This window comes from Varroa destructor, unplaced genomic scaffold (assembly GCF_002443255.2).
Source record: "Varroa destructor unplaced genomic scaffold, Vdes_3.0 BEIS01000005.1, whole genome shotgun sequence".
NCBI lineage: Eukaryota > Metazoa > Arthropoda > Arachnida > Mesostigmata > Varroidae > Varroa > Varroa destructor.
In genome coordinates this window covers 14,575,388-14,596,327 of record NW_019211458.1, presented here as the reverse complement: position 1 = coordinate 14,596,327, position 20,940 = coordinate 14,575,388, and the positions used below count along the sequence as shown (strand labels likewise).

Here is a 20,940-nt window from a genome sequence, read left to right as displayed (position 1 = left end):
AAATTATGACTCATCAAACACTCTTTGGTTATACATGGATTCGAACTCGGTCTCTCAAAATCGACAAGTAACGATGTTGCTAGTCAGTTACTCGATACTGGTACTAAGGGCAGGTTTCAGGTCAAAGCAGAGTAGTTGTCGATCACAAAAGGCTTCCTGTCATATGGACGATCACGATCTAAGAGGTTATGTAGAAAATGTTCAATTGACACTTTTCTAAAGGATAATTTCTTACAGAAACATTCCCTTCTATGGAGATAATGTTCGAGATAATGCAGAAAGGCCAAGACTAAAAGAACAGACATTTCAGGATACCTAAGCTTGTCAGTTTTACGTACTGGCTTAAAGATAAATCATGAACAGATTTGGTCGGACATGTCTACTACTTCGGCGCCCTTACCTCGTTGGGAAGAGCTTGGTGATACAAGCAGTTGTGAAGCCCTCTTCTACCAAACCAAAAGCGGCTCGAAGACCCGCTCCGCCAGCACCAACAACGATCGCATCGTATTCGTGGTCGACTACCTGTAATTTTAGGGCGCCAAATCAGTAAACTCACAATTGCAGCTATCCAAATGGTTATAATTTTTGTTCCACATATAAAAGAATAACTTCATTCACACAGCTTGTGTTCGCTACAAATATGGTTCATAATCCGTGATTAAATTTAGATGAAGCTTGGCCAAAAAGATGTACAAAATGAATCGAAAAGCTGGTCATATTAAGCCCCAATTAGTTTCCTCTCTCAATAGAAACGCGTAGCTATAGTCAGCTGCATCAATCGCCAACAAATGTCGTATTTCAGACACTACTGAAGTTAAATCTTTGTGTCAATTTTTACACTCACTACCGCATTAACATAGCCCTCCAACCCAACACATATATTCTGCTCTATTAGATTAATGTGTTTAATTAAGGAACCTAACTCAAGATTGTCCATGAATAAGGTCATTGAACCGGTTGTAGGCAGACACCTTATATACTGAAATTATATTCCCATCATATTCATTACTGTATGATCAAATTGAGGCGATATAGGTAATAGAATTAGCACACTGAGTGAATTACATACTGGCATATTGAATGTCTGGTATGACAGACCAGGCCAACTTATAATAGACAAAAAGAAAAATGCAACTCGACGGTTGCTTAGAGTAAATTGCGCAATTATTTTGATAGGACAAAAGTACCAAATCTTTTAAAATCCTAAAGAAGTATTTTTCTCATTTTTGTTGTCAATCAACATATGTCAAAGCACAATAATTTGTAAAATTTAGAAATATACCTACGAATATTTTTACTTCAGAATTATTTGTACCGTAATACACTATCTAGGGTACTAAAGAGTGTTTTTAAGTAACTCTAAAATATCTTAACTCAGAAGTTCTGCAACATTCTTACTTACTTAATACCCCAGTTGCTAACAGGAAAATTTTTTGTTACATATTTGACCAATATTTAAAGATTTACTAATATGTTATGACAACGAACATTTTACTAACGGATACACAACTCTATCGAACAAAGTATTACATCTTCATTGTTGTTACGTTTGATTGTTTTACATTATCTACTCCTAAGTATACTACTGGTACATGTAAATAAAATAGGTCTTGATTATTTAGTTTTTTTTAGTAATAAAACTAATGACGGCTAATATTCTAATAAAACTAATTTTGTGTTAAATACACTAGGTAGTAACCATTCACCCGATATTCTTTTAAAATACCATGCGCTTCAAACTAACTTCTTATATAATGCTACTTCTTTCATATGGAACATTAAAGTATGAACAAAGTCAGAAAAAAATTCGTTTATTTCAGATTTACTGGTAAATAGACTTTTGGCATGATGGTTGTGTTATCATAACCTCTGCTAATTTTTTTCTCTAAACGCGTTCAGTTTTAGGGCTTTTAACCAACCCCATGTACAAAACTTAGTACCCCCCCCCCCCCCCCCCCATGTACTGATCAAGTCTGGCAGCATCTGGTTTTTTCCTAAATCTAAGAGCTGTACTACAGCAAATCGGAAGTAGACGTTCCGTTGCACTTTAACGAAGCACGCAAACGTCGTGAGTTGAGAGCGATAAATAATAAAATTCGATTACCGATTAAGCAGTCAAATTTTATTATTAATTCTTATCTTTCCGTCAAAAAGGAGCCCAGACGTAACAACTTTAGTCCATCGAGGCTCTGCAACGTGACTGTGTAAGAGCGATAAACTTAGTAAGATGCTTATGCAGCTTCAGGCCGTCATAGTTGACAATTTGCTATTTTTATTTATAAACTGTTGAAACTTTGGTACTTCTCCTTAAAGCAATGCAGTAGCAATGCCACTGTTATAAAGGCGTCTCACAGCTTTAATGTAAAAAATCTTCTTGGGCTGTAATAGATGTATTAATGAACATCCGGTTATTCTACGCAAACATCGGTTAAGAACATTCTTTTAGCAAAGCCACGGCGTTCCTCTATTTCGTCGTGTAGCCAAGCGACACCAACTACCCTAAATTACGAAAAAGGATTGATCTTGCGTATTCAATAAACCAATAATGATAAGAATCTTATTCGTGCAACAAATTTGAACTTATCATGGGAGCTAGTGTAACTGTTATAGTGGATGGTCATTTCAATGGGAGTCCTCCACAGATTTTATTTATTATTTTAGAGTTCTTCGTTATCTATCATCTAGCCCACAACATCGCCCAGTACGAATTTTCACAGGTTAGAACCACTGAAGAATATAACATTTCGTGTAAAAAAAAATTCCCAATACAAGTTTACAATTTGTCTGTTTTACAATTTGTCTGTACATTTTCTTCTGTATATACATACACCGTTGTTATTTACGTGCATAATCGTGTTTCTAGAATGCGGTTTCTATATAACCATACTATAATCGTCAAACAGGCAGACCGCTTGGAAAGTGATACCGCTTGCTATTGCCAGACCTGTTTACATGGCGATATCTCTGGTCTTAAAAAGCCAACTACAAGTTAAGAGAAATTTTCACTTTCCAACTACAGCCAATGAGTAGAGGTACCGGCTTATGGCTCGTTCGAATGCCTGGAACAAATGCACAGACGGGCCTGCTATTTGGAGCAGGCAATTGCATTCGTGTCAGAGTGGGGTTGTAAGTTAATCTAATTTCTACAACCACTGACAGAAATCACTTCACTCTTCGAATGTAGTGTTACTCTATTTAACACACCTTATAACCCTTAATATTGGCTTTGTTGTTGAGCGCGGATGAAGCGGAGAGGCCCCTGGTAATCTGCGGAGCCCGCAAGCCGGTGGACCGCAATGCCCTCAGCAAGGTCGCCATACCGCCTACCGTCTAAGCAGCAGAATGAGCAAGAAAACAAACAATATAATACGACTTTAAATAATTAGTCTTGTAACAGAGAATTTTTCCACTACAACAGACACACTTAGCAAGACTAATCTAGACAGAATATAGAACATAATGGCTACTTATGCTCCTTAAAGACATATTAAAAAATGGCTATAGACCATACCACGATACAAACTTTGCACACGTACACCGGAGTAGCTAGCAAATATTATCGGCCAGTCGGCCTATTCTTCCAGTAGAGCAGGCTGTTCAGACTACCGCACAATTTTCTGTTGGGCACTTTACTTGCCCGCTGGTTGACCACAATAAACTAGCTGACATATCGCTCCGCGGCAGACGCATCCCGCGTAATTTGAAATTTACTAGAAGAGAACAGGGTATAAAGCATGGAACAATTGCGGGAGAAACGAGTACGGCTCTCATCGATAAATATTAATTAGACTATGAAGATAAATTGTTCGAAACATATAAATGCGCCCATTTACTGTATTTGTAGGCAAATATTTCATGGCCAAGCCTATCCTTAGTTAGAATGTCAAAGATCGTCGATGCCCAGCCCGCTGTTGTGTTGCTTACGGTTTCGTCATTGTTTTTTGGAGTGGACGCTCAATAAATTTACTGAAAAATGGCCTACACAAGCACGAGTTAAGAGAAAAAATATGGGAAAATCGTGCACCTGATTGACTACAATGGAAATCTGCTTCGGAATCGTTGGCGATAGAACTTAACACTAAAACAATTAAGTTAAGTAATTTCAAATTTTTGTTGAATTTGCCTAAGTTTAATTTGTTGTTAGTTTCCTAAGTTGCTTGACTGTTATGGAGCACAAAGGTATATTTCACACACTATGTATTTTTAAGCTGTAATCTACAATGATTTAACAAATGCCTTAAATCGTTTGTTGTAAGTTGGCCTCTTTCACGTCTTCCGTATTGTCTTCAAACATTTTTAGCAAAAAACTGATTCGTCGCGTGAATGTAATAGTAAAAGGAATTTGAAAGGCAACTGCCATACAATAAAAGCATCTTTGTTAATTATTCCAAAGGGCGTCAATAAAAGTTTTGCACAACTAATAAAATTCTAAAAACGTTTGTGATAGAGAGGTATCATATTTACTTACAGAGAAGCCAAAAGCACAACATGCTCTAGAAACTCCTCCAATAAAGAGACTTGGTGGAGCACCGCTGAATGGTTATAACAAGGTAAAACATCTAACAAATCAACCAGTGAATAGTGATTGAAAATATGGGCACGGGTACCATATACAAGAAACACTGAAGAGACGTGCAAATCGATCGGTGCATTTTATTGGGTCCGAGTACCACGTATTTGTCTGCTAACCATGAGCGCACGTGATGGTAATGAAGTATCTAACGGCGACACCGGACGTAAAACACGAGCCATAGAGAGGATTGCGAATGAATAATGCGTCAGAGATGCTAAGCTTTTTACAAAAAAAATTCTAATTTACACTGTGTTATCTTATTACGGTTATCTATACAATATTGTTTAAGATAAAAGGCTGTTACACATATTTATCGCTCTGGTGAACAAAATGAAACGTTGAAGCAGCACAAGTAATCTTAATTCATTCCAAATCACATATGGTATCAACGCATTTTGTACTTGCAGATTTGCGAGTGCGGTTAAGGTTAGCAATTACAATTAAATGTCTATGATTTACAAGAGCCTTTGCTTGTAGTGCAATATTGTAAGTCAAGGGGTATTATATATTTGAGTTTCAACATGCTACTAGTACAGAACAGTCAACGAAACAATCTCAAAGTATACCTAAAGACGGTTTTTGTTTAGTATCGTAAAGTGGCGGCATAATTAGCAAGTCTGATGATATCCTTCGACAGTTAATATTTATCAATATGCTCCAAGAAAGCTGGCTCATTTGATGTAAATACGTAAATATAGAATTGTTAAATTGGATCGGATAAAGATAGTTTAACTGGTACTCTTTATTTGCTTGTGTATTTATTTTGTTCCAAAAGGAAACTCAAGACTAGACAATTGAATTTAGTTGCTACATATTTAGCGATTAATATTCAGCTATCTTAAAAAGTTATGGAACACAGAAATACATCGATGAGCAGCGAGATTTTAAGCTATTATTATATAATCATTATAACACATTAGTCTTAGAGTTGCTCTAGGGTTCCAAGTCTAAGTAGGGTGATCAGTCTCCTCAATGGCGTATCTAAGTATCGTTTAAGGCTGCATGATGTGGCGTCTCTCGGTTTTCAACGTGGACAAGAGTTCCGATTTTGCGCTACCCTGTCGTCAATGCTAAGATCTCACTGCCTTTCGTTTACCTACACACATTTACACTTCAAAAAAAAGCCCAGATTTATACAATATTATGTAAAATCGCAGTCTAAATATGTTCAGATCAGACAAATCGTAGCTATCAATAGTAAAAGAACATTGAGTTTAATAAACAAACTAGATATGACGAGCTAATTTGCATTCTCCGGCTGACTTTTAGTTTTCGAGGGGCCGAAACATCTCGTATAACTCTGCCATGGCTGGCGTTATAGCACTGTAATAAATTGATATGGTGTACCCGTGTTACGGGAGAATGAGTCGTTTCTACCCAAGACATGGGTGATTTTAATATAAGATAAGAGGGCCTTCCTCAAGCATGATGTAGAGACCGAGTTCGAATCCATGTATAATCAAAGAGTGTTTGATGGGTCATAATTTGAGAGGATGAGTCGTTTCTATCCAAGACTTGGGTGGTTTTAATATAAGGTAAGAGGGCCTTCCTCAAGCATGATATAAAAATGTAACTTATAAAACAGATTACGCAGTTTGAGTATAACTGATATATGGCCAGACCAATAGTCAATGCTGGATACTTGTTACTGTTACAGGTCTCATACCGTAGCAGCTCAGGGAGGTATTAACGCTGCACTGGGCAATATGGAACCTGACAATTGGGTATGGCACATGTACGACACTGTAAAAGGTTCCGACTGGTTAGGCGATCAAGACGCTATCCACTACATGACCAAGGTGAAGTAGGCTTTCCGCGCAGTGGACAGTGTTTGTTAAGGAGTCGGGACTTGTTATTCATATTTATATCATAACACATTATTAATAAATAAGTTATAAATATTCATACAAACACCCAACTTTTCTGGGACACTGTCTGCTTTCAGCCTTAAAATGAACTAATTTTATTCCGTTTATGTGAATTTCTAGTACAATGCAGTACATTCTGTTTGGGGACTGCTTCGAAACAAGCGACCTGATGCATTAATAGTATTTTTGCCATTTTCATTATATGCATACTACAGTACTTGATCATAATATAATTACCAAGGATAATGTTAATTACAGGAAGCACCAGCAGCTGTCATTGAACTAGAGAACTACGGCATGCCGTTCAGTAGAACACCAGAAGGAAAAATTTACCAGAGGGCATTTGGAGGGCAGAGCTATAACTTCGGCAAGGGGGGGCAAGCTCACAGATGCTGCGCAGTGGCTGATCGAACTGGCAAGTTTTTATTTTTAATTTCTTATTGAAATGTCATATATAATATATATGCGTTTCGTCTACATTTTGTTTTGTTGTTTGTCATTTTGTGCTGAGTTATTGATCATAATGGTTACTTGTTTCATTTGTAATGCTACTCACTAATTGTTATCAGCGTTAAGTGTTGTTATTTAATTTAAGATAGTAACGTTTTATTGCGTCAGCGAGTCAATAATTTGATCAGTTGTTTTTTTGCGCGACTAGGCAAAATTATCCTAATAACAAGCAGCTGATTTCTCTCCCTCCTCTAGAACTAATAATACTATGTTAATATTATTTACCGCTCTTTATTGTAAATCATCCACTTTCAACAGAATAACTTGAAAGGTATGGTTAATATGGGTATAAAAAACTGGGTTATCAGTACCAATTGTCGGTCAAAATAGCGTAAAGAGGGATATCAGACTTTCATAACTATTATTTATAGCACCTCACGTATAATTTACAATGTTCCAACGCGAATTTATAATAATAGTTAAAATATTTTAGAATAACGATTGCAAAGCTTGCGCAGAGAAGGTCGATGAAAATTTGATTCAATTTTTTGCTTACTGAAGCATATATTAAATAATTTTTATATTACTCTACAATTTATCTTTATTACATTAGCACGTAAAACTAATTTTCACTGAATATTTTTCTTGGTAGATTAACATACATAACGCGTATGCTAACAACTATGCTTTTTCTTAGCGTTTGTATTGCTTCTGTGGTCATGGGGTGGGACTAATAGTCCCAATTATAGAACCACAAAAAATAGCATCGTTGGTTGTGCTGCGGAATGACATTGTTGTCCTGGTATTTTCTACTGACGAATGGCCGAAAATTCGTTATTGCTTTTGGTCATGGTTTATTTTTATGAGATGATACGTTTTTTAAATAATTATAATCTTCTTATATTCCTTTTATGTCGCAAATGTTGCGCTTATATGTTTATTTCTGCTGCTAACAAATGACACTGTCGTTTTTCTGTATGAACTATTCTACAGTTTTGTATTCTAACATAACTGATTTTTTACTAGTCAGCTAGGTAGCGGACAAACTTGGTTTTGTAAAATGTTGGCATCAAATCTGAAATCAGTGTGCTTAGTATTACGTGCTGTTCAAGAAGTTTATGCCTTTACTGCGTTGATTGTTGCCAATGCTTCAGAGTAAGACTGCTGATCAGCCTTTTCCTATAGAGACCGTTTCATTTAAGGAGCAGGTCGACAAATAAGCGATTTCACATTTGAAGACTTATTTTACATGGTCGCAGTCTTCCAACGTGAATATAACGTAGGATATAAGCATATTCTTGCGATGATGTTAAACGACAGAGTTCCTAAGAAATCTAGAAAAGAGCTACAATGAATGTTCTCAGACGAAAGACCCAAATGAACGTTTAAGTCGTATCTTCATTGTATACATGCCGCAAAATGACAAAAGCCCTCCTTTAATAGAAAATTAGTTAGTGTCAATGCCATTACAGTTTCCTGAAGCTAATTATGCTAATAATAATGATAACTCTCCTATTTTAATGTGTTCGAACACCCTAGGTCATTCCTTGTTACACACATTGTATGGTAGGTCGTTAGCTTTCGAGTGTAACTTCTTTATCGAGTACTTCGCAATGGATCTAATCATGGAAAACGGCGTTTGCAAGGGTGTTACCGCTCTGTGCCTTGAGGATGGCACCTTACATCGATTCAACGCTAACAACACTGTTCTTGCAACCGGCGGTTACGGACGGTAAAATATGTCAATTTTCTATCGTATTTGAATTTGTGCATGTACAGTGTTTGTTTGTTATTTCAAGAACATCATAAATGAGATTATAGACCCGATCTCCACAACACCTTTGCTGATATTGTACTTAAAGGGCGTACTTTTCGTGTACATCTGCTCATACGTGCACGGGCGACGGAAACGCCATGGCCACACGCGCTGGACTTCCTGGCCAGGACCTTGAATTTATTCAGTTCCATCCCACCGGAATTTACGGAGCTGGGTGCCTCATTACAGAAGGTTGTCGTGGGGAAGGAGGCAAGTATATATATATATCACGCAATATATCGAGTAGTGTTCAGTGAATGTAAGCAAAAGAACGACGTTTAGTACATTATAGTTCTTAAGAAAAATAGTGCGATAATAAACGGTTAAAATCATGTGAACTAAAGCAATCTCTCCCTCTAAAACTGATTAAATCCGGGAAAAATATAGGTATCCTGATTAACTCGGAAGGCGAACGTTTCATGGAGCGCTACGCGCCAGTTGCCAAGGATTTGGCTTCTCGTGACGTTGTCTCACGTGCCATCACAATCGAAATCCGCGAAGGACGTGGAGTCGGGCCAGAGAAAGATCACGTCTTTCTTCAGGTGAATGAAATACATATTTTGTAGTAAATACCGAAGTTACATATTTCATATATTGTTATATATTGCTCATTCAAGTATTTCAAGGATCCTAATGTAATAACCTAGGTTATCATTTTGTTAACAGTTTGATTTAAATAAACCAATTCCGTGTTATTATTTTGCGTAATAGCTTCACCATCTACCACCAGAGCAGTTGGCCACTCGACTACCGGGAATCTCCGAAACGGCAATGGTGTTTGCGGGTGTCGATGTCAATAAGGAACCCATTCCAATCCTTCCAACTGTCCATTACAACATGGGCGGCGTTCCGACGAATTATAAAGGTCAGGTACTGGACATCACCCCACAAGGTCAGGATAAGGTCGTTCCCGGTTTGTATGCCGCAGGTGAGGTTGCGTGTGCATCTGTACACGGAGCCAATCGACTAGGGGCTAATTCACTCCTTGACATTGTCGTTTTTGGACGCGCATGTGCCAAGACCATCAAAGAAACCACGAAACCTGGCCAGAAACCCCTTCCGCTTAAGGAAAATGATGGTGAACAATCTATCGACAACATCGACAAAGTAAGTTGAGTCGATTGAGTTGATTGGTTGTCTAATAGGCGGCTTAAGAGTTACAACTGTAAAAAAACAGTACTCTAAAATATTTGTAAGAGATTTATACTTACCCCTAGGCCTAGATCGACATATGACACTTGTGGATTGTTGTGTTTTCGACAGGTTCGCCACAACAACGGTAGCATCAATGTGGCAGATCTTCGTCTAAAAATGCAGCGAACGATGCAAAATCATGCTGCTGTGTTCCGTACCGGGGAACTGTTGCAGGAGGGCTGCCGCATAATGGATTCACTCTATAACCAGCTCAAGGATGTCAAGGTTCACGACAAGAGCATGATTTGGAATAGCGATTTGATCGAGGCCCTTGAACTGCAGAATTTGATGTTATGTGCGCAGCAGTCGATTGTCAGTGCAGAGGCCCGAAAAGAGTCTCGTGGCGCACACGCTCGTGAGGATTTCAAGGTTAACTGCTTCTGGGCTAATAATTTTGCACGTTTATTTCGAAATAGAAACATAATGTGATATCATGTTCTAGCATAAGAGTTGTTTGAGTACAGATGGCTGCAGGTTAGGTGGTACAAAAAATCAGTTTTTATTTTCTTATACGTTTCAACAAAAATTTGTGGAAATTTCCTTCATTTGTTTTCGGAGTAGGTCGCGAGAAAAGATTATTTTCGCGCTACTGAAGAAAGACTGTCATTTACTTCTTGATAATGTTTACAGGTTCGCATCGATGAGTTCGATTATGCCAAGCCACTTGATGGCCAGCAGCCTCTACCCGCTGAGCAGCATTGGCGAAAACATACACTTTCGTACGTGAATGTGGATACAGGCAAAGTGACCCTCAAGTATCGACCTGTTATTGACAGAACAATGGACCAGAAGGAATGCAAAACAGTGCCTCCAGCCGTTCGCGTCTATTAAACTAGCATTAAACCTATACTAGGAGCAGCCAAACCGTAATCAGTTACGCCGCAACGAGTGTGTCAACGGTCGCCGCTTATTTTGGGACGATCATAGTGGCAAACACTATTTGTTTACGTGTTTCATTTATTTGTTCTTATTTACTCTTCACTCGATAGGCGTTTAATTAATTACGAGGCAGAGCGGAGAACCGAGATGAATGGTGAATATGATGTAAAGGTTAAAAAATCACCCCGATAGTCTCAGAAGAGGGTTGGCACAGATCGGACTGCATCGGCCGCGGTATTTTATGATTTATCATTCATTTTCTATAGGTCCTCAGCCGATGTACACTTATGTGGCACGATTAGCAATTTTATGGGGAAAATTCGTTCTTAAATAGTAGAGCTACACTATCAGAGTCAGAGGGAAAGAAGATAAGGAATGATGATATGAAGGCGACCAAATGGAAAATAAAAAACAAAATCAAGGTAAAAAACAAAATCAAGGTCGCTCTGAACGGCTGCATGTGTATCTGTATTTAGAAACGTAACAGATCGACGTAACGTCTTTTCTGTAAACGAAATGTTTACCAAAATGCACGAAGAATAACGGCTCTCCGGCTTGATATTGCAGCAAATAAGGGAGATATGATATTGGCAGTAATTTATCTGCCTTAGAAGTGCAAGCATGAATGAATGTGATTAAAATTGAAGTTGAGAAGACGAACGTCTTCTCATAATACGTAGTAATTGTAGGATAGATCAATAATAGTAATCAATTAATTTAATTCAAAACAAATAAAAGCAATGATAGGCCATGCAAGTATACAAGTACCAGCAAGCGGCAAGAAATGTGTTCAGTTTTCGGGGAACCGAAAACAACGAAACAGTGGTCACGAAGAGTGCATATAGGAAGATAAATAAAACAACCACCGTCTCATCACATTAAATGTAGATTTTGAGCTTTACGGCATGAAAAATTAATACATCATGAATTCATACTGGCTGGATGTTCGATTTGTTTTTTAGCTATTGCATCATTTGCCTCACAACACTAGATATATCATATAATATAGAAAAAAAAACATTGCTTGACTGTAGAATTCCTCGGAGAAATTGGCGATATCATTTACAGTTTATGACAGTTCTATGAGTTATACAACAGAAATTGTTTTCGAACGTGGTGCAGAAGCAACCTCTCCACTAGTAACCCTCTCCAAGAGACGTTCGAATAGATATACTGGAACATGTCTGGTTGGTATATGGACTTAAGTGTACCAGTATATAATAAAGAGACTTCGTGTTTCCCTTATGCAACTCGTATGAGAGAAATAGGAAAGACAATATTTAGAAAACCATCCTCTTATAAAATGTAATTTTACTTTTCAAATATAAGCAGTCGATCTCGTGCATTGTTCGCTTGTGCAAAAGATATGACGCTAGTCATGTTGGTGTCCTGCCTAGAATCTGAAATATGCATTTTGCAGGATTCGAAGTTTACCCTTGAACACTGCGCAGTAAATGCCTCTAGATTACTCTAGATTTAGTTTTTGGGTTGGCAAATCGTTTGAGTATTCGACTGACACGAACGTATAAAGAGATTAAGGACCAGTCCAGCATTATTTATTATTGCGTGTAGGTTGCCGAAATTCACTTCTATGTGAAGTCTGGCCCTATTTGTTTAGCGTAACGGTACTAATTTCGTTAGGCTTAAACCACGTTTCCGGAGTTATGAACATAACTAATAAGCTAAAGCGAAGAGAATTTGAACAAATTAATTCTCTTCGCTTTAGCTTTTTTACTTTTAAACGCATCAGCTGTGGAAGTATATTACAAGAACATTTGTAAAATGCATTTCCTATTTAGTTTTAATCGTAGTCAAAATTACCAGAACTGGGATCTCAGCGTTTATACTATTGCTAATCGATCTTCTTGAGCAGTTGGATCAAACCGATATAAATATTACTTGTAATTTTTTGGTAAAAATTAAAAATTGCTTGTAAGTTTTTAAATTATCGTAGAGCTAATCAAATTAAACTATCAGTCGATAGCAATAGCTCCATGCATTTCAGGAAGTGATTGGCTGAATTTGGTTCATTATTTACAAGACACTCTACCAAAAGCTTCTATAAAACTTATTACGTTATAATGCCAATAGAACAAGTTTCAAATTACTTTTTTTTCAATTTTCTATATATTCTTCTGCTATGAAGCAAATAGTCAGTAATTATCTAAAATAATCTAAAAAAAATTAAACAATCTAAAGGGAAGCTATTATAGAGAATATAACCTTGCGACGTCTTCCGGTGAGGTTTGTTTTACAAATTACGCGAACCTACGTGTGCTCTTATAAAGACTATATTTTAATTTGAAATCATTTTCCGTCTAGTGCAAAGAAAAGCATTAATTACTATTATACTAGTTGTGACTTTTATCGTAACTATTTGCCTACAATTATTACACACGACATGTTCCCTGTTTAAAACGCAAGTCTACAAAATTTATAAGGAGGTGATTCTGTCACTATATAAAGATTAGATTTGAAGTTTTATGAGGCATTTCAAGAATTATTTTTTTCTAGTATTAGTAAATACTTTTCGAGAGTAACAGGGGTAGGGATTTTTAAATTGGGATGTTCTTACTCAGATAATTAGATTACACACAACCATAGTAGATTTTCTCAGAACAGAAAGCCAGCCTGGAAGCAACGATATTATGCCAAATATCAAGGGTATAAGACTTCACGGCGGAGAATCGCGCCTAGACTGTCGCAAACAGGCACCCAGAAATCGAGTTCTTCCGTAAAGTATTTTTCCTCCGAACACAATATAATGCTAACAATCTTCGGCTTGTAAATCGTAAACACCCGTCTGTGCGGATCTCATTTTCGGGGTGTTGCTTTGATGAAAAGAATGCGTATATAAAAGTTATTGCACCAACGGCGCCCGGTGGTACACTAACCTGTATTCCCTCATTTCTACACAGCGAAGATGTTTTAGCGCCATTTCGGGATTCGCGCATTTGTTTATCAACAGTCGCCATCGTCTTCTAACAGGTACGTTACTAACGCTACGAAATGCGTTGTTTTGTTTCAATTTTATGGATGTTCTATATGATTACCTATTGTATTAATGTTTGACGGTGGGCTATTGAAACCATCCTTGTAATTGTCGCTGAGTTTAAGAGTTGTTGGGTCTTCCCGTCGATTTGGTAGAGCTGTTGAATCTGATGATCTAAGCGGCAGTCACGATGGCTGGTCCATCTCACGCTACTCCGTACCCCGTATATCGACGGGTGCTTCAGTCAGCCGTTTCAGCGATTTGTCTTGAACAGGGTTTTGGTTTTTGTGATGCTACTGCAATGGAAACGCTTACTGAGATGCTCCAAGCAACTCTGATCGAAGTCTGCCATTCAGCCAAGTCATTTGCTGAACTTGGCGGGCGTACTGAAGCGAGCGCTCCTGATGTCTGTTTGGCAATCGCTGATATCGGCATACGTTTCGAAGGTATGAGAGACTACATGCGACGGCCGGGCAAAATACAAATTGCCTCGCCCGGAATACAAGCCTGCGTAACCACACCGCTTACGCTTCGAGCCGGTGAACGCAAGCCTCTACCAAGTCATATTCCCGATCATTTTCCTCCTTTTCCCGATTCGCATGCATACATCCGGACCTTAACACATCGTCAGCCCGTCACTGAATATGTCGCCATTCGTGAGAAGGTAGCCTCACAAAAACGCGATATTGAACGAGCACTCACACGCTTCGTGGCTAAGACTTCTGGCACTCAGACGCTATTTCCTGATAACCCTACGTTATACCCGCTGATTGCGTGTAAGCCTTCGCCCCAACCGTGGCTGGTTGCTCTTGAACCCAAGGACCAGGTGTTTGAAGATGAAGAAGATGACGAAAAAGAAGAACTAGTCCCAGAACGAGGAGAAAGTGGACAACAGCCCGACAACCCATATCTTCGTGGTGTAAAGATGCCACGCAGAAGATTCTGATCGAAAACAAAGATCAGAGGTGTATAAAGGGTCTTAATTGCCTCACCTTGTATTAAAAGAATGCTTTTCATTAAGAGAAAGGATAACCCCGTAGGTGTACATAATGCCTGAGTGTGCGGATTCAAGTGTAGCTGCTAATGCTGATACCGAAAGGTTACCATAAACCTGTATAAATTGCGCTCTTGTGTAAACTTTGTTATTCTTATTGTGTGCAACGGATCAAAAATACTATTATAAGTAAGTGAAATGAGGATACACAACTGTGTTATAAAAAAATCACAATAAAGTAAATAATATTTAGGTCACCTTGTGTTTATTGTCATATGTTCTGTTTTGTCTATAGCGTACTGATGGCTACCTTACGCTACTATACGTATTTACAACATAGGGCATTTATCATATATAAGGATTAACTACTTGAAGGTGTGAGAAATATACCATTTTGTGGTGGAGCGAATCCTTAATTTTTTGATAATGAAGAGTTAATTTAACTTTTCTTGAATTAAAAATGAAATTTTTCGTTACTATAATCCTCTTTTGGGTGCTCTCTAAAGGTACTATATAAAAATTTAATGATACTGCGCTAATAATAAGCTAAGCCTAGTAGTTGATAAACATTTTGGTTTAAGTAACATATGTATTTCAGTCAGTTTTAAAGCATCTTAAATACAACACGTATAAATCATAATGAAATAGCGGGATACTTAGATATAGCTTTGACACAGAATGCATTTGATGTTTTCTATCAGGTGAAAATAAATAAAACAACATGGAAGCTGACCTGAATAAACTACTTGCGACAAATTTTTCTCCAGCTCAGTTGAGGGCCTCAATAGTTGCTTCGCTCCGCGAAAGCGAGCCCCGGTGTTTAAAGCGATCGACAGAAACGCTCGCTGAGCTGTTAGTCACACTTGGAAAGGATACTAGCCAAGTACCGCCTGGTAATAATTGATTATGATTGCTACTATCCCTAGAGAAAGTTAAAAAAAACATTGTTGACCATTGAATATTGTGATAATTTGTAGATAAGTAAAGAGGAAACAACTACGTCAACGTCCTAATCAATTGTTTTTCAGCATGATACAGTTTGATGAAATATCTTCCATCAAAAAAAGTTTCAAAAATCGGTATTAGTAGAATAGAATCAATTGCTAACAAAACCACATGCTGCCCTTTATCAACATGTAAATGGCGCCATGCAACCGCTGTGATAGGTATGATTAATCATGATAACCTTGTTTTGAATACAGACGAATATTTTGTCACTGACGACGCTGATTCCGTTTATCTACGAAGTATGTCGTATTTTAACAAACGGGAATATGACCGAGCAGCACATTTCGCCAAAGGAAGCGTTCAGCCTAGGACGAGATTTATCTACTTCTACGCGAGGTTTGTTTTTACAAGCCAAAAAAAACTCCTTTCATATCCTAGTAATGGTTGTCTATCTAAAATTTGAAATTATTCATCCCATAAGTCGCCTATCAGTTAGACGTATGGCTAATCGATGCAGAACTTAAACTCATGAACTCTCGGATGCAATAACGAATTGATTTTATCTTATTCTAAGTTCTAAATTTTATTATTATCAACATTCAGAAAGTTATTTATATTTGCCTTAAGTGTTTAACCAAAAGAAAAGTAGCCTAACTTTAACATAGAAATAAAGAAAAGGTTGTTTTCTGTCAAAGTCAAGCAAAATTTGGGCAACTGTCCATGAACTGTTAATCTGTTTTTATCACAAAAGGTATCAATCAGCGGAAACAAAGCGCGTAGATGGACTAGCCGAGGCCGTGAGCAGTTTATCAGAACAGCGCGCTAAGGACCGTCAATTAAAGGCACTTTACTGGGATCTCAAAGACGAACAAAAAGCACTTGACGGGTATGATCAATTGATATCGGAACAAAAAATGCAACCTGATCTCTATCACATATTACAGGGAATATATACGAAATAGATATGTATCTTTGTTAATTTACACTACCTATACCAGACATTTTGTTTTCAAGAAGTAAGAAGGAGAATATGGGCCCTGTCTGCGTTTTCACAGATTACGTTTGCTATTCACTTTTATTCAGCATATACGTCGCGAGTTTATCATTTGGCTTTACTGTTTACCTCATTTAAACCTGTTATATGACACCTGTGTCATGTAACTTTTGTGAAATTAAAGGCGGGGCGTAACCTCTCCCGTCGTTTTCTGTGGTCTGGTTAATTTTTCGGTCTTTGAGCGAATCTTTTTTTCGGTCTTTACAAAAAGCAAGAGTGCTTTAATTTTGCCATCGATATCCCAAGTGTTTAGTTTTGGTCATTTTTTCAGGTACTGTCTTTATTTGTACGGTGTCGTACAAAGACTACTCGGCCTGGAATCGGGTGCCATTGAAACTCTGGAGGCAGCTCTTAGGCTCGAACCGAATCTTTGGGCAGCTTGGGCCGAACTCTCCCTTTTGGTAGCGTCACGAGATCAACTCTTCAAACTAAGTGTTCCTTGCAGCTGGCTGCTTCTCATGTTCACTGGCCTCGCGTTAACAAAGGTGAAAATTACCTTCGTTTATTCGAATGAAAATTAGGTATGGAAGAACTCAACAGAAAATAACCTTTGTTGGAAACCTGTCTTGCACTTCTAAATATGTTTACTCATTGAGCACTGGATACGAATAGAGTTAAAGTACTACAACTGTTTAGTGAACTATTTTTATCGGCATTCCCTGTCTGGCTGTGACATCGCTTTACCTTTACTTACTTGAAGGTCGATTCGTCGGACCCACTCGTGTTAAAAGTTTACCACAAGTTAGACTCGCTGTTTCCGAACTGCCCGTATGTACTCACACGAATTGCCTACGCACAACGTGCATTGTCTTCAACCTCTGTGAGTAATACTTTTTGATCCCATTCATGTAAAAATAGTATATTTTCTCGAATCTATTTTATATACGTTATAGGACCATGCATTATCACAGTGTCTTTGATGTGCCCAAAACTTTTAGAAGTTTCCGCTTGCATTTCTCCGATATAATTTTATAGCTACAATCAATTTGTACGAGGAAACTCAGGTACATATTTTCGATTCGACGAAGCTCCGCATGTAAGAGTCGAAACATTTATATAGGTAATTCATATAGGTATATTTGTTCTATCGAGAAAATTGCTTTCAAGGAAAAGGTGTCGATTGTTTTTTGCGTTTTTTTTTTTCGTATATATCCTCTATGTATTTAGCTCGAAACGGCAAAGCAGTATTACGAAAGAGTTCGCGCTATAGACCCATGCCGGTTAGAAGGTATGGACACTTATTCCGAGCTCTTGTATATTGAGGGCAAGCGGCAGGAGTTAACGAACTTGGCTCAGCAGCTACATGCAGTGGACCCACAGCGCGCTGAGACGTGCGCCGTTATTGGAAATGTATATAGCCTTAGGGAACAGCATGCTCCTGCATTGCTCTATTTCAAAAAGGTAACATAAATATAACCTCTAATGTTAAACTGCTGCTAACTAACTAAATGTGGACTGTTGTTAATTTCAGATACTATAACATGGGTTAGTTGGAAGTGTCTATTTGCGAGCTAAAAGTATGCATTCATTCTTGCTCCGTGAAATATATGAGGTTGGCTCGCAATATTGGTTGAGTAGTGATGTTTCAATTGGCCTGTGCTGAATCGTTTCAACTATCTGGTTATCGATAATCTAATTATAAGATCCTCTAATGACGTCTTTTTAGGCGATGAAAATCAGTATCAATTACGGACCAGCCTGGACACTTATGGGGCATGAATATTCACTGATTAAGAACATCAATGCGGCTATTCAATGTTACCATCAGGCTGTCGAGATAGATAAGTGTGATCATCGGGCATGGTAGGAAATTACAGAACTTTGTGCTTACATTGTTAAGCAGTTTCTGACGACAGTCAATGTTTCTATTCAAGGTTCGGGTGCATTGTGGACGCTATTGTTGTAGAAGTATTATAGTAAGAATAAAGACACATTGTTATTAACATCGTTGTTAAAAGATAAACGTATACAACGGTTGGAGTATATATATATATATGTGGTGATATTTTGGAGATAACGTATCAAAGGTAAACAATGTCTGATTAAGATATGGTTGGCAAAAGATAAAGACAAAGTATCGACATTTCCTTAGTTATCCATTATCTGTTAAAATAAAACGACATTGTTATTTTCATGCATCTTCAGGTGCAGTCTCTCCTTAATGTATGATCAACTGAAGATGCATCATTACGCAGTGTATTACCAAAAGAAAGCACTGAAGCTACAACCACGATGTCCAAAGATGCTCGTAGCCTTGGGCGAACGCCTCGAGAAAGTGGCAAAAATCGATGAAGCAAAATCCCTTTATTGGAAAGCTCATCTACTTGCCCTTGAGAAGCAGACTGCGCACGACAGTCTGGCCCTCTTCAAACTTGGAAAGGTGAGGCGGGCCTCGCTTGTTGTATCCAACACATCCATTTTAACACAGTTATCATATTCGGTTTCAAAAACAATGCTGATAGAAGTGACAACAATCTTGCAGGCTTCTCTATGATGATATGCAGAGTAGCTACACCGTTGGGTGTTTGTAACGGTTTGTTGTACGTTTATTGGAATAAATGCAATACTCAATTTAAACTCTTTTATCGCCCTTTAATTGTTTCAGCTGTTTCAGTCCAGCGGCGAACCTGTCAAGGCCCGGGCGGCCCTAGAAGATTTTATTAAATTGAGTCTTAATGTTAAAGAAATCCCTGATGTTCGGAAAAACGACAGAGAACTTGCCACCGCAACCCTCTACTTATTTGGCTACTACGTGTTTGTATTTTTTTTTTAGAATAGTTTTTCTAGGCAAATCGCTACTAACGCTGTCTGCATATTTTAAGGTAGCTTGCTAATGTTGCACGCTGCTGTGGTAACTGGGCGGGAATTTCATTGCGGCTAGTCGAAAATCCAATTGTCCGTCTTTAGGAATAAAGGGAAGGTCTTCGTACTGTTATATTTTGATTATTTAAAACAATGTAACTCCGCCAATTATTTTACAGAATTTAGTTATACAATATCATTTTAATTGTATAATTATATACTGATTTAATAATATTTAATAATCAAAAGAATGTCTTGTTCGATATATGACGTAGGTAAGAAAAGTGCATGGCCATCTGTCAACCTGACTGATGTGGTAATTGGGTACTATATATTCTTTTTCTTCTAGAGAGCTGGACGTTGTGATTGATTCAATAGTGTTTTTATTGCAGCAACCGTGACCCACCAGAGGCTGCCCGTCTTCTGAACCTGGCAAAGGATTTTCGTTCAGTTCGTGATGCTGATCTCCAACCGCTCCGAGAGAAGCTGCAGCCTTTACCAGGCCCAAGCGGTGAGGAATCTTCTACGCCTCTGAATCCCTCTGTTGTTTTGGTTGATATGACTGACGATTCCGATATTGTTGTTGTTCAGCCTCGATCGGACAGTTAGTTCATCTGTTGATACATTGTATATATATTATATTTTCTCAATAAAAACAAAGGTTCGACTTTTAGTGCTAAATATTTTTATCTAGACACAGTGAAGCGAACTCCGTTCTCAAATAGGCTTTTAAAGAGGTTCAGCTGTTTGGATATTGAGTATATATTCATCACTGAGTTGCTGCCAAACCTTCAGTTGACGGTCAGCTATGAGATGCAACAGGTACCATATGACTGGTTAAATTCATTCTATTTCCACAAGTGCTTCTAGCGCTGCTGGATTCATCATAAGGCACATGTTGGTGCGACAACTGATTGAGCACTCTAAATCAAAATGGTCCAAAGTAGAAAGCACTGTATGTTTGCAGACAGGAGATAATCAGCTGTCAAGAACTTCTCTGAACACCTTATATTTTTATGTTTAAAGTAGAGCGATTAGGGATCGGCAATCAGGACTTTGTTTAAACACTATGTGTTTTTATTTAATATGTAACGATTAAGAAAGATCCATCCCTCGTCTTTCCTCATGCCATTTTGCGTAACCCCATCTCTGTCTGTGCATATGTAGATGTCGACATTGAATAGAAGATATATAGTACAGTAGCGAACATTTTATTTAGCATAATAAAAAATGCATGCGAATCCTAATAAAGACTATATATGTATAATAGATCCGACCCGATCCACTTAGACGCCGTTTGTCATACAGCTATTATACAGGATAAGTAATAATAGCATAAACAAATTTAATAAAGAAGTACAGTGATTGGA

At 37.9% G+C, this 20,940-nt stretch overlaps 4 protein-coding genes across 10 annotated transcripts; 3 read left to right on the top strand and 1 right to left on the bottom strand.

The window, feature by feature from the left end:
- Nucleotides 1-378: 378 nt before the first annotated feature.
- Nucleotides 379-5,314, bottom strand: LOC111250793 (succinate dehydrogenase [ubiquinone] flavoprotein subunit, mitochondrial-like). 4 transcript variants are annotated; one of them, XM_022806553.2, is made up of 4 exons: nt 4,469-5,303; nt 3,537-3,710; nt 3,205-3,330; nt 379-522 (listed from the first exon to the last, which is right to left on the bottom strand). In XM_022806553.2, exons 3-4 carry the CDS (start codon nt 3,316-3,318, stop codon nt 397-399), a joined length of 240 nt encoding a protein of 79 aa, XP_022662288.1. In that variant the 5' UTR covers nt 3,319-3,330; nt 3,537-3,710; nt 4,469-5,303; the 3' UTR covers nt 379-396. The 4 variants fall into 4 exon arrangements, with proteins under 4 accessions (XP_022662288.1, XP_022662287.1, XP_022662286.1 ...); XM_022806552.2 differs by having other exon boundaries at nt 3,524-3,710; nt 4,469-5,301; XM_022806551.2 differs by having other exon boundaries at nt 3,512-3,710; nt 4,469-5,285.
- A 916-nt stretch (nt 5,315-6,230) lies between these two features.
- SdhA (succinate dehydrogenase, subunit A (flavoprotein)) lies at nt 6,231-11,723 on the top strand (the record flags this gene model as incomplete). The annotated part of the gene is given in 8 exon segments (XM_022806549.2): nt 6,231-6,372; nt 6,700-6,856; nt 8,431-8,623; nt 8,754-8,917; nt 9,095-9,249; nt 9,419-9,814; nt 9,971-10,270; nt 10,532-11,723. Coding segments are annotated over 8 exon segments (1,708 nt in total), but the record flags the coding sequence as incomplete, so codon positions are not given.
- A 1,829-nt stretch (nt 11,724-13,552) lies between these two features.
- Nucleotides 13,553-20,243, top strand: LOC111250789 (uncharacterized). Of its 4 annotated transcripts, none has more exons than XM_022806547.2 (11): nt 13,553-13,768; nt 15,468-15,659; nt 15,969-16,110; nt 16,466-16,600; nt 17,040-17,253; nt 17,469-17,588; nt 17,936-18,169; nt 18,435-18,571; nt 18,914-19,148; nt 19,374-19,522; nt 19,963-20,243. In XM_022806547.2, the coding sequence occupies exons 2-11, from the start codon at nt 15,488-15,490 to the stop codon at nt 20,177-20,179; spliced, it is 1,755 nt and encodes a 584-aa protein (XP_022662282.1). In that variant the 5' UTR covers nt 13,553-13,768; nt 15,468-15,487; the 3' UTR covers nt 20,180-20,243. The 4 variants fall into 4 exon arrangements, with proteins under 4 accessions (XP_022662282.1, XP_022662281.1, XP_086847975.1 ...); XM_022806546.2 differs by lacking the exon at nt 13,553-13,768 and adding an exon at nt 14,818-14,955; XM_086991849.1 differs by lacking the exons at nt 13,553-13,768; nt 19,374-19,522 and adding an exon at nt 14,818-14,955 and having other exon boundaries at nt 19,963-20,103.
- Nucleotides 13,775-14,718, top strand: LOC111250792 (transcription initiation factor TFIID subunit 8-like). Its single transcript, XM_022806550.2, has one exon. It carries the CDS (start codon nt 13,963-13,965, stop codon nt 14,716-14,718), a length of 756 nt encoding a protein of 251 aa, XP_022662285.1. The 5' UTR covers nt 13,775-13,962.
- Nucleotides 20,244-20,940: the final 697 nt, after the last annotated feature.

Bases quoted from the DNA above. Each gene is read 5' to 3' on its own strand.
- LOC111250793 (XM_086991854.1), bottom strand. From the start codon at position 3,318: ATGGCGACCTTGCTGAGGGCATTGCGGTCCACCGGCTTGCGGGCTCCG. The intron at 523-3,204 runs GTGTGTTAAATA...CTAAAATTACAG, and splicing joins CCAATATTAAGGGTTATAAG to GTAGTCGACCACGAATACGA.
- LOC111250792 (XM_022806550.2), top strand. From the start codon at position 13,963: ATGGCTGGTCCATCTCACGCTACTCCGTACCCCGTATATCGACGGGTG.
- LOC111250789 (XM_022806547.2), top strand. From the start codon at position 15,488: ATGGAAGCTGACCTGAATAAACTACTTGCGACAAATTTTTCTCCAGCT. The intron at 17,589-17,935 runs GTGAGTAATACT...CTATGTATTTAG, and splicing joins GTGCATTGTCTTCAACCTCT to CTCGAAACGGCAAAGCAGTA. The intron at 18,170-18,434 runs GTAACATAAATA...ACGTCTTTTTAG, and splicing joins CATTGCTCTATTTCAAAAAG to GCGATGAAAATCAGTATCAA.